Raw genomic sequence first — 12,215 nt, forward strand, 5'->3', positions numbered from 1 at the left:
CTAAAGAGAACATTGTATCCCAGTACATACCTTTGAATAATCTCAGTATTCCTCTATACTTCGAAGAACTAAATAACTAAAGAACATTGGCTAGCATATTGGACATGGATTCAGGGAAACCTGAGAGTTCAAATCCTACCTCAGGCATTTACTATCTGTGTGAACCTAGTCAAGTCACTTCACCAACACTGAAGACTGTGGATTCTGTTATTCTGTGATGTTGTGTGGAAACTTGGGGTATTTTGATCATGAGATGTAAACCGCAGCCTCAGTTTCCTCATCTGTAAAATGCTGGGGTTGGGACTCCATGGCATCTGTAGTTCTTCTCACCTCTATCAAAAGCTGTGCCCCCTTGGTTCAAGGCAGCATAAACATAGCTAAGCTTTACTATATTGTGAGGGGATTTAAGGTACAAACCATGTAATGATTGATGTCTCTCAAAGAACTGCCCCATTATTGAGGCAGGAGAGCTCACTTGTAAAGCAGTAGATTTCCACACTATTCCCATGGATGACAGTATTTGTTAACAATAACAACAAACAAAGCTAATTCATTCCAGGTTTCTTATGCCCTGGATCCCCTTTGATCTTCAGGCTTCTTTTCTGATGGTGATCTTTGGAGAAATGTTTCTTTTGTCCAGTGAACATTGGTAGGCTTGGATATGCCAGATTTTTTTCAAAATAAAATTTTTTAAAAATAAGATTTTTTTTCCCTAACTGGGTCCCTTTGGCTTTTGATCAAGACCCCACTGACATCATGGCTATCTCTATGATCATTTTTTAATATCAGGAAAGATTTCAAACTAGTTTGCATCTGATTCTGATCTTAAGGAATCTTATGTATGTCTCTTCCCTCCAGTCTATGCCATGAGCTCTGCTCTTTCCATTAAAATATTCTTAGATTTTTTTTTGTGACCCTGTACTATCTTGCTTCTTCTATATTTCTGATTTCTCCTTTTCTATTTCCTTCCCTGAGCTCTTCTTCCTCCTTCTGCTTCTTTGAATGTGGCTAACTCCCAAGGCACTGTGGGTAGTTGTTTTATTTTCTTTAATAATTTCTTGAAATACGTTATCTAGGCTCTTTTTCTTGGTTGTGGCTTTCGAGTAGTCCAATGATTCTTAATTTTTTTCACATAAGAATGATGCATAGAATTCAAACCCAGTATCTTTAACCCTAGAGTCAGTCAGCATTCTACATTATGTGAATTAAAGACTTTTAATCTTATCTCTTAAAGACTTAATAATGTCATCAAATCACCGAGAAAACAGAAAGAGAATAACACCTCACCCTTATAGAGCCCCTTACCCAAGGAGAAAATACTGTTCCATAAATAAATTAGTGATGAATTGTGTCTGTGACAGAAACCTGCATGTGACTCTTGGTGCTTAATATTATTTGATACTGGTTGTATAGTATAAACTTTTTTTCCCAAACAGAACATTATCTGTTATAATAGAGTCTTAACTGAAGACTATAAAGATAGAGTAAGGAGAGCATTCCTAAGGTCGAGTGGTGGCTCAGAACTGATTTTTGTCTCAACTTTTCATGTCCTGAGTACAAGAACTGCTCCATGCTGGCCCTTGTTAGGTTCTGCCTTGCCTTCATCCAAGGAAGAGGGGAAGAATGAGGAAGAAGAGTGGTAGTTGGAAGAAAGGAAAATGAGGGGGAAGACTGAAGAAGATGAAAGTAGAGAGAAAGAGAAGATAAAAGAGAATGAGGGAGAAAGGCTATATATAATCTTGGCTAGAAGAATGCTGGACATAGCAAGAAAGAGAGTTGCAAAATATATGTTTCCGTTCTATTTTGCTCTTTATGTGTATTTTCCTCCCACTTTTCTGTGACTAAGGTGTTGAATTTTGGATTATTCTGACCACTAAACTTTTAATTTATATTTTTTGATCAGGTTGATTGAATTACCTGTCAGTATTATGACACCACTGTGTTTGAGACTGTCAGCCTTACATGTCTGCATGAACTTGTAGGAATTATAATGAAGACCTACACTGAAACTAGTAATCTGGCTATTAGTTTGATATAGACTACAGATCAATTTCATTGTTCAAAACTAATTCTGGGGGTCATATGGCATTTAAAAATAAAGTATTAACATTTTGAAGACACTATAATTAAAATATACATTATAAGTTGGAAGACAAATTCTCTTTGCTATTACAAAGTGCTATGCATTTAATTTAACAAATGAAAGAAAATGAAAGTATCATTTTTGACTATTTGTCCATTGTATTTCATAAGTAAATATCTTCCATGATGATTTTTTAAGACAGAAATGAGCCCATGAGCTCCCCAGGGGCTTTGGGGGTTTGTGAACTTAGAAAATGACATTGTAATTTTCAGTGGCATCTAGTTAATATTTAGTATTTCCTTCAATGAGGAATGTAGGCAACAAACGTTAATTTGAGAAGAGTCCATAGACTTCACTGGACCGCTAAAGGGGTCCATAATGGACAAAAGAAAGTTTAAGAACCCCAGCTCTAACATACGACATCAGGCCTTAGAAAATTAAGTCAAAACCACAATCATTTGCTGAGTACCCACTATGTTCCAGACATTTGTGCTAAGCACTAGGGATACAAAGAAAGTGAAAAACACAAAAGAGTATCTATCTTCAAGGAGTTTATATTCTAATGGGTCAAACAATGTGAATAAAAAATATTCATGGAGTAGAAGAAAAGAACCTTAATATTCCATTTGTGTCTTGAAGCACTTAAAAATAATATTCTATAAAGTACTTGTCAGACAGGGTTAGATATTCTCAGAGGATCACTTTCTATAACTGAAGATTACTTGTTATGAAATTTATAGGTTCTCTGTGAAGGAGGAAGGCCCATTTTAAAATATTTCATCCAGGGCCATTTTTCTCCTGGCTTGACTTCGAGTGGCTCTAATATAATTATTTAAAAAGTGAAGTGGTGATTATTTCCTGCATAAAGTCACAAATTGCTTCATCCTTCTTAAGCATCCCCTCTCATAAATACCACCTTTAAAAGCCAGAAGCAAATTTGTTATAGGACTTAAGCTTTGAATGTAGCTCTTTATAAGTCAGGCCTCCTTCTTCCTGCTGAACAAGGTGCAAATATCTCCTTATAGCCATCACTTATATTACTATAAAAGTCTAGGGAAAGCTATTGCCAGTTGAAAAATGGTAAGCCATCATCTTGGTGAGTAGTCATTAACATAGCAGACATTTAATAGAAATGGTGATAAGATTTTAGCCCCTAGAACTTTTCTCTGAGATGAAAATCCAGTACTCTAAACCTTAAAGATACAGCGGGACCTAACTGTAGTAGGTGTAAGTCAATACAAGAACCCAGATAGCCAAGGTTGAGAATAAGCAGAGCCAGCCATTCTGCCCAGAAGTACAGCATAAGGTGAAGTCTGGTTTTGGCACAAAACTACAATTGGGAACTAAGGTTAGTTAACTAGAGGAAAATATGGAACACTATGAAGAATTATAATAGATCCAGAGATCTATTAGACCTAGGAGAAAATAACTCTGTATCAACTGTAAGCAGAGATTCAAAGAGAAACATGAATTTTCTACAAGGACTACATAAATATCTAGAAGAAATGAAGCAAAAGATAAAAGTTCTGGAAAATGGTAAAAGAATAAATAGCTTAGAACAGAAAGTGTATCACCTTTATCCAAGTAGTGGGTTCCGTGGAAATTAAAATAATCTAAATAGATGCCAGTGATTCTATGACAAAGCAAGAAATTTAAGAAGAAAATTAAAAGAAAATAAAAGAAAATTTAAGGTATCTGCTATTAAAAATAACCAGGAAAACAGGTCATGGAGATATAATTTTAATTGAACTATCTAGAAATTATAATTTTTTAATAAAAAACCTAGGATTATATTTTCAAAAATTATAAATTAAAACTTTCTAGATATATTAGAACCAGAGGGCAGAATAAAACATAAAGAATCTGAAAATTGCCTCCAAAAGAAACCTCAAAAGTAAAAGCCCCAGGAATGTCATAGCCAAAATCCAGGCTTTCCACCTTAAAAAAAAATCCTGTTATTATCCAGAAAGAAATATCCAAGTACCAGGGAATCACAGTCATGATCAAGTAAAATCATGATCATGGCAGCTTCTACTATAAATGAAAGGAGACCTTGAAATACAGTATTCCAAAAGGCAAAAAATAAAGACTTGAAAGTGAATAGTATCCTACAGGGGAAAAACATATTTAATGGAATAAAGAACTTTCAAGCATTCCTGTTGAAAAGGTCACAGCTCAGTAGAAACTTAGATATGTCAACACAAGAGTCAATGGAAGGCTAGAAAGAGCATTTTTTTGTAGCATTTGGAAGTAGCCATATGATGACAAAGGGTTAACATTTTAATAGGGAGAAAACCAATAAGTATTCTTTCACATCCTTAATGTCTTCAAAATATATTGAGGGATTTAAATAAGAAAAACTGAAGATGTAGGCGTGTATTGGTTTTGTTCTGAGGATTTTAAGAGGAGAAAGAGAAGGGAAGGTAAAGGGAATCCATTAATATAGAAATGAAGAAGAGGGTACAGCTTGCTATTTCTCATAATGTAGTGTGTGAGAAAGTATACAGACATGACAGAAAGGGGGCACTGCAAATCAGAAGCTCGCTTTCCTGAGTCCAACAAAAAATGGTTGTGCATACATGCAGAGAGAGACTTTGGTGTAGAAATACATTAAATTAAGCTGGGAAACAGGTGGAGGTAAAATGGGGGAAGGTTAGGAAAAGGGTAATACCAGGAAAGTATTACAAGCAAAATAAAGTTCTTGATCCTGAAGAGAATATGAGAAGAAGGCAAAGACAAGAGAAAAAATGAAAGATAAGATGGAGGGGCAGGGTATCAACCGGTGAATAAATGGCTATATAAATTGTAGTATATGAATGTAGTGGAATATTATTGCACCATAAGAAACAGCAAAAATGCTGATTTCAGAGAATCCTTGGAAATAGAAACTGACACATAGTAAAGAACCAGAAGAACAATTTATACAGTAATAATAACATTTTAAAGAAAAATAATTTTGCAAGTCTTTATAACCGATTGAAGCAATGATCAGTCAGGTTTCTATAGGACCTAGAATGAAACATATTATCCACTTAAAAGAGAAATGATGGAACATCAGCTGCAGAGGGAAATATACATTTTTATATATGGCTACTGTATGCATTTCTTTTGCTTGAAGGTACTTAGTTGTTACATGAATTTTTTTCTCTTTTCAGTTGGGGAGGTGTTAGAATAGAAAAAAGTAGAAATGGTGATCCCATCAAAAAGAAAATATTAAAGAGGGGACCATTGAAACATATAAAATGTATGCAGAGGAATACAGAAAGTAGTTTAGAAGTTCAGTAGTTCAGTAGTTCAGAAAGTAACTGCTTAAGTTGATTATATGCATTTTAAAAAGTTGACAGTATAGAAAAAATTCACAGTTTCATATACAATCCCTTATTGCATTCTACCTTGTATATGAAAATACTCATTTTGCAAATATTAAGTTCAGAATAAAGACATTTTGAAAAGAAAAAAATAGTATGTTTGCACACTATATAAACTGGAAATTACAAAGCTAGCTCTATAGAGACTTCAAGAATTTTTCTTCAGAAATTTACCTACAATTAAGATACACTGTCACCCAGTGGATAGTGGTGATTTGTTGATGGCTTTTATGATGTAGGCTACTGGGCTTCTCATAGAGATAGTAAATTGAATTAGAGAGTAGCCTATTTTAGAACTTAACTTTTTTCTCTCTATAAAAATAAACTCATCAATGCAGCAAAACATTAATATTTATTTGATCAATACTCTATGAAAATTGTACAATTAAAGCGAGATTTAAAGAAATACAGCCACATAGGTATAATTAGGTATCTTTCCCAGTAACTCCTTATCTTCTCAAAACCTGCTTAATTCAACCTAGATCTTCTCCAAACTTGATTAGCACATATCTGTTTAATTCATGCAAATGTTAAATTTCGGATGAAAATTAATGCCTCAACTTACTTCAAAACCCTGCTGGTTCTAGACATGTAGAACCATCAAATTTGCAGCAAATTTTGCATACTTTTCCCATTCTAGCAAACTAATAAAAGAAATTCTACTTTACTTTCACTTATATCTCATAGAATTGGCCTCAATTTTCATTTGAGCAAGAATAATTTTTCACATATTTATAATGTATGTGAAAACACTTTGAAAAACTGTAAAGTGCTTTGTGAAGGAAAGTCATTCACTTTTATTATTTCCATTGTTGAAGCATTTTAGAAAAAATTAAATATATGTTCTGGGTATCTAAATTTAATCTTATTTTTCACAGGGATATTTGGTCTCTTGGCTGTGTCTTATATGAGCTGTGCACATTAAGGCATCCTGTAAGTATCAGATTAATCTTAAACTACTAAAAACATAAAAATAATATTAACTGTTGTAAGGAAAGAGCTGAAGTCTTTTTAACAACAATAACTTACATTTGCATAGGAAGGAAGGAAATAAGCATTTACTAAGTTCTTACTATGCTAAGGCACTATGCTAAGCATTGACGATTTAAATACAAGCACAATGCGGAGCATGGTTTTGAAGTTCAGAAAGTCTCTTTCCTGAATGGGCAAGAAGAAGGAAGGCAAGCTGAACTGGGCCCTTCCACAAAATGGGCTGCACACAGAACTCAGCAGTGGGAGAAAGGGAGGTGGGTCTTGTAGAGGGATGGTCCTGGGTGAACAGGTTGCAAAGATGTCAGGCTGTTCCAGGACAAGGAGGGCCTAGGCTCTGAGGGATATTCTAGGAGGAGCCAACCATAGAAAAGGCCTGTATGGTTTTGATGTGTGGGGACAGACCTGGGAAGAGAATGAAGGTTGGCTGGCCTCGTCCTCTCCACAAAGTGGACACTTCAGGAGCAGCTCACCAACAGATTAAAGGACTGAGCCCATTTATATAATGCCTTAGAGTTTCATCCCAACACTCCCATGTGTTAGTACAGGTAACACCCCCAATTTCCAGATGAGGCCAATGTGGCTCATGGTGGCAGATTTTGATGTGGTAGCTGCTCTGTTCTTTGTTGCCCAGGTAATAAAATAACATCAGTAAAAATGACTGAGACCAGAGGAGGAGGCAAAGCTGGCCTTTGGCGTTTGTGATAGAGTGTACGGAGGGCCAAGTGGAAAGAATCTGGCTGTGGAGTGAGAGGACCTGGGTTCAAATCTTGCCTTTGTTGTTTTCTACTTGTGTAATCTTGTCCAAGGCACTTAACCTCCCCCGGCTCCAGTTTCTTCAACAGCAAAATGAGGGGGCTGGGGTAGATGGTCTGTGAGGTCTCTTTCTGCTTAAGATCTCTGAAAGGGGTGGGAAGGAATAAGCATTTATATAGCACCTACTGTGTGCCAGCTACTGTGCTAAGCACTTTTTGAAATCATCTCATTTGATCCTTCTAACATCCCTGGAATATAAGTGTTTTTATTATCACCATTTTACAGCTGAGGAAGCAGAGGGCAAGTGACTTGGCCAGGGTCACACAGGTGGTAAGCATCTGAAATCTGAACTCAGATCTTCCTGATTCCAGCCCTAGGGCTCTATGCACTGAGTCACCTAGCTCCTTAAAATACCACAATTTGAATGTGCAGAGAATGGTGAAAACCTGGAAGTGATTGATTAATGTAATTATGTGGAAGTGGACTCATAGTCATGTCAGTGGGTTGTGAACCAGCCTGTGTGTTGGGGGGCAGGTTCCAATGTGCATCTCTGGAAGATTCTGGAATGTGGAGAGGGTGTACTCTGAAGTTATCTGAAGGGTGCTGTGTCATACCATTGCTTTAGGTTCTGGGATGACCGCATGCTGGTTCTCATTTCTGATCCCCACAGAGCAATATAGTCCTTTGCAGAAACTGTGACCTCTGGCAGGTGGAACTATCTGATTGGTATAGTTCTGGGTCCCCAGTCATCTCTGTGCAGGAAAAGAGAATGACTGGTGAGTGAGACAGAACTCAAGCACCATTCTGAATCTGGAGGGTGTGTGTGTGTGTGTGTGTGTGTGTGTGTGTGTGTGTGTGTGGTATGTATGTGTGGTTCATATGTATGTGTGTGTGATGTGTGTGTGTATGGTGTATTGTGATATGTGGTATGTGTATGTGTGATATGTATATATGTGTGGTGTCTGTGTGTGGTGTGTATGTATGTGTGTATGTGTGTGTGTGTGTACTTTCTCAGTTTGTTAATAGTTCAAAGATCTGAACCAGGTAAAGAGCACTTGGACAAAATTAGAATGTATTTGTTGTTGAAAGAAAAACAGAGGATGGAGCAGTTTGAAAACAAAAACATGTGGGAACTAGATGTAGTCTCCGTTATACTCATAATTATTGTAGCCCCAGTTAAGAGTCTGGTGCCATTATGGTCACTACCACTTGAAACATGGGGAACCTGGAAAGGGTTCAGAGGAAATTCAATTCAACAAACTTTAATAAGCACCTACTGTGTGCAAGGAAGAAAATGAAACCATGCCCATGCTCTGAGAGCTTGTTGGAGGGATACTGTATGTACACAGATAAGCATAATACAAGATAATTTGAGGAGGGAGGGACTAACTAGTAAGTGAGGGTGGGGCTAGTGGGGAAGGAAATCAGGAAACATTTCACAGATATGATACCAGTCTTGAAGAAAGAGAATTTTGAAAGGTAGAAATGAGGATGATGCTTGTTAGAGGCATTGGAGAGTGGTTTGTGCAAAAGTATGGAGGTGAGAATGTTAGCTGTTGTCTGAAGTCTCTTCTAAACTCATGTTTCTTTGATTATTATAATTAACTTTTTTTAAAAACCAGACAAGTAATTGTTATGGGAAATTCCCTCTGTTAATGTGGGTCAGCTCAATTTATTGTATTAGAGAAATTTGCTTGGAGTACACGGTTCAAGTGATTTGCCAAGGATCATATGGCCAGTAGGTTCCAGAGGCAGCACTTGAACCCAAGACATGCTGACTCCCAGATCTGTTCTATGACCCCTCTGCCATGGTGCTTCTCACATAACTGACTCAATCTCAGAATTTTTCATATTATCCTTTGAATTCTACTTGACTTTATCAACCATTTGAATGATTAAAGTGAAGTCTGCATTTCTTGCAGCACTTTGGAAATTCTTTCTTTAGCTAGAGCCTCAGATTTCCCCTCCCTGACCTTCAGCTCAGGCACCATAAGGATCCTCTAAACAGACTTTAAACAAAGTACTTAATTATCAGTTTTCTCTCCTCCCCAAGGGAAAGTATGAGCCCAGGACAGCATCAAGAATTCCAACTATTCCATAGCAGTTTAAGAGGTGATATATAATATTAATTATAAAGAAAGGAGACTGAATTTTCATGGTTTTTGGTGTGTTTGTAACTTATTAATCAGTCTCAATAATTTAGAATAATACTACGTATTTATGTGTATATTAAGAGAAAATGAGTTAGATAGTGGATCAAATATATCACTTTCCAGAATAGCTTCACTATTTGCTTAGAAATATTGTTTCCTAATGTCAGATGTAAACATTTTCTTTCTATTCATTCTTGTTTGACTGATTCTTGCAATCTCATGGAGTCATTAGTTTCTACTTGCGCAGTTCTAATTTTTATCAAATTGTTTTCTTCAGTTAACTTTTGCATCTCCTTTTCCATCAGTCCAATTTTTCCTTTTAAGGAGTTATTTTTTCCAGTTAATTTTTGTACTTCCTTTTCCATTTGTACAATTTTCCCAGTTAGGTTTTGTGCTTCCTTTTCCATCTGTCCAATTGTTCCTTTTAAGGAGCTATTTTTTCCAGTTAATTTTTGTACTTCCTTTTCCATTTGTTCAATTTTCCTTTTTAAAGATATGTTCTCATCAGTGAATTGGTTTTTTATACTTTTAAAATCATTGGCCAGTTTTTCTTCTATTTCCTTCTTCAGCTGTTCCAGGAGAGCTGTTTGTGCATGCAAGCAGTTCATAGTCTCTTCTGAAGTTTCAGATGGAAGTACAGTCTCAGTACTGACCTCTTTGGTATTTGTGTTTTGGTGCTTGTCCCCATAGAAAGATTCTATGGTTTTTTCTCGCTTGTTTTGTTTTTTCTTGTTCATGATGGTGATTGTGTGTTGTGGCTTCTGGTTCTTTCAGTTAGAAGCTGCAGAACTTGGTGTTGAACTGACTTGCGTGAAAAAGCTAAGAGAAAGTGTCTTTTTATCTTTTTGTTTTGTGTTTCCCCGATCTGCCCTGGGGTTAGCTTAAGTGTGGGGGAGGGGTGGTCTGGTCACAGGAGAACTCCTCAGCTGAACTGAGGCAAAGGCAAGCTCAGGGGTTGGTGATCCCAGCTGCCCTATTGTCTTCCCGTTTCCCCTGGAGTGCTGAAGCACAGCCTAGATTCCAGTGTGAGTTTCCAGTGCCCTGAGGCCCCTCTCCTTCCGGTTCACCTCCACTACAGTAGGAGGAATCCCCCCTTAGCTATTTTCCCATCTTCAGGTGTTATGAGACTATTTGCCCCCTCTGCTATTCCCATTGATCCAGGATTTTTCTGGGGAAATATTTTATGGTTATTTCAAGATCATACAGGGGGGTGGGGAGGAGAGAGCATTTACTGATCACTCCGCCATCCTGGCTTCTGGAAGTTCAAGTAGGTGACTTACAGATGTTTAATCTGCGGGCTGAAAGTCTCAGGAGCTGCTGTGGCTGATATCTGGTGCTCAGTGGCTGTCACTCACTCTATTGGTTTCTCACCCTGGGCTGCCACTCTGGTGGTTCCACCTGTTGCTGTCTCAGATTTCCCCAGGGCCCTCCCACTCCCCTGCTCAGGACGCACTGTGCTATGTGCTATGGGGTCACCCCCATGGAACAGATCCTTCCTATGGACCTTCCAGTCTGTCCTGGTCTTTGAATCTGCCACAGTCTGTCTGCTAATGGATTCTGCGCCTCCAAAACTTGGTCAGATTCTCTTTTTAGAGGTATCTGAAGGAGTTTGTCTAAGAGCTTAGGTGAGTCATTGCTCTCACTCCGCCATCTTGGCTCTGCACCCCCCCCCCCCCCAGACTTAGATGTGAACATTTTCAAGTGTAAGTGTGACCTTGGACAAGTCAGGTCATCTCCTTGGGCCTCAGTTTTCCCATCAATGAAAAGAAGAGGTGGGACTAAAGGATATGTGAGTTTAAAGATCTCCAATCTCTATAACTTGTATATAGAAATCTGCCTACCTGCAAATGGGCATGTGTTTCAGCAAATGATTACACTGACCTTGCTCCTAATGGAGGACTATCATTTAGGATATCAATTCTGCCTTGAAGTAAACAGAATAAATAAACCACTTTTCAAATGGGAACCAGTTTGCCTAGTTTTTAGCTGTTTAAAGTCATCAAAGCCAGTTTGTCAAATCCAGAATATCTCAGAAGGACCTTATAATGAGCTCATTATTTAGTGATTTTGCTTGCATTATAATATCCCTGTATTAAAGTGTGTTAATACTCCCGCTGATTTTGGTTGCTTTTGAGTCTCTGGACCCAGACAAGGTCAATAGCAGCACCTAACATCAAATGAATAATATTTTCATTTACCTTTATGAGGCAAAAATGTTCACTATTTTTGTGTGCCACCTGATATCAATTGAAGGCAGTGTGGGTAGTGGAAAGAATGCTTGATTTGGAATCAGAAGACCAGGATTCAAATCCCAGCTCTGCCATATACATGTGTGAATGTGAGCAAATCATTCTATGTCTCTTACTCTCAGTTTCTTCATTTATAAAATGGGGATGTTAGATTAGATGACCTTTAAAAGTCCTTTCCAGTTTCAAATCTATAACTAGGTGATCCATGCAGCAACACCTATTATTAGTGGAAATGATGGAGAACTAACTTTATGCTGGAATGACACGTCTTCCTCCTGTGTCCTCTCAGTTCCAGCACATCACTTAAGCTGCTCTTGTTGGTCTTTCGTTTTTGAAATGGACCAATGACATTGCAGGTGATGTCCCATCTGGCTCGTGAATTGGATTTACGTGAGGTAGAATTGCACCAAGTGTCAGCCTCATTCTCTCTTCCTGAGTCATCAAAGTCCAGTGCTAAGACAAAAGTCAAAATGACTGGCTATGATTGGGGGCACAGGGGATGATGCAAAACCTGCTTTAGCTGCCTTCATGGCCATTGGAACCAATTGTTCTCATCTACTCATTCTGCTGGGGAAAGTGTTCACATGCTTGGAAAAGACATCCCCCTACCTTACTG

General features: G+C 37.7%; 1 protein-coding gene across 6 annotated transcripts in view; it reads left to right on the top strand.

Moving 5' to 3' along the window:
• Nucleotides 1-12,215, top strand: part of NEK5 (NIMA related kinase 5) — a 94,781-nt gene that overhangs the window by 25,182 nt on the left and 57,384 nt on the right. For all 6 annotated transcript variants that reach the window (XM_072610464.1, XM_072610470.1, XM_072610466.1 and 3 more), the window contains one exon: nt 6,330-6,384. In XM_072610464.1, coding sequence (XP_072466565.1) covers nt 6,330-6,384 — 55 coding nt within the window. The remainder of the gene's footprint in view (nt 1-6,329; nt 6,385-12,215) is intronic.

The sequence above is a fragment of the Notamacropus eugenii genome, chromosome 5 (genome assembly GCF_028372415.1).
Source record: "Notamacropus eugenii isolate mMacEug1 chromosome 5, mMacEug1.pri_v2, whole genome shotgun sequence".
Lineage (NCBI taxonomy): Eukaryota > Metazoa > Chordata > Mammalia > Diprotodontia > Macropodidae > Notamacropus > Notamacropus eugenii.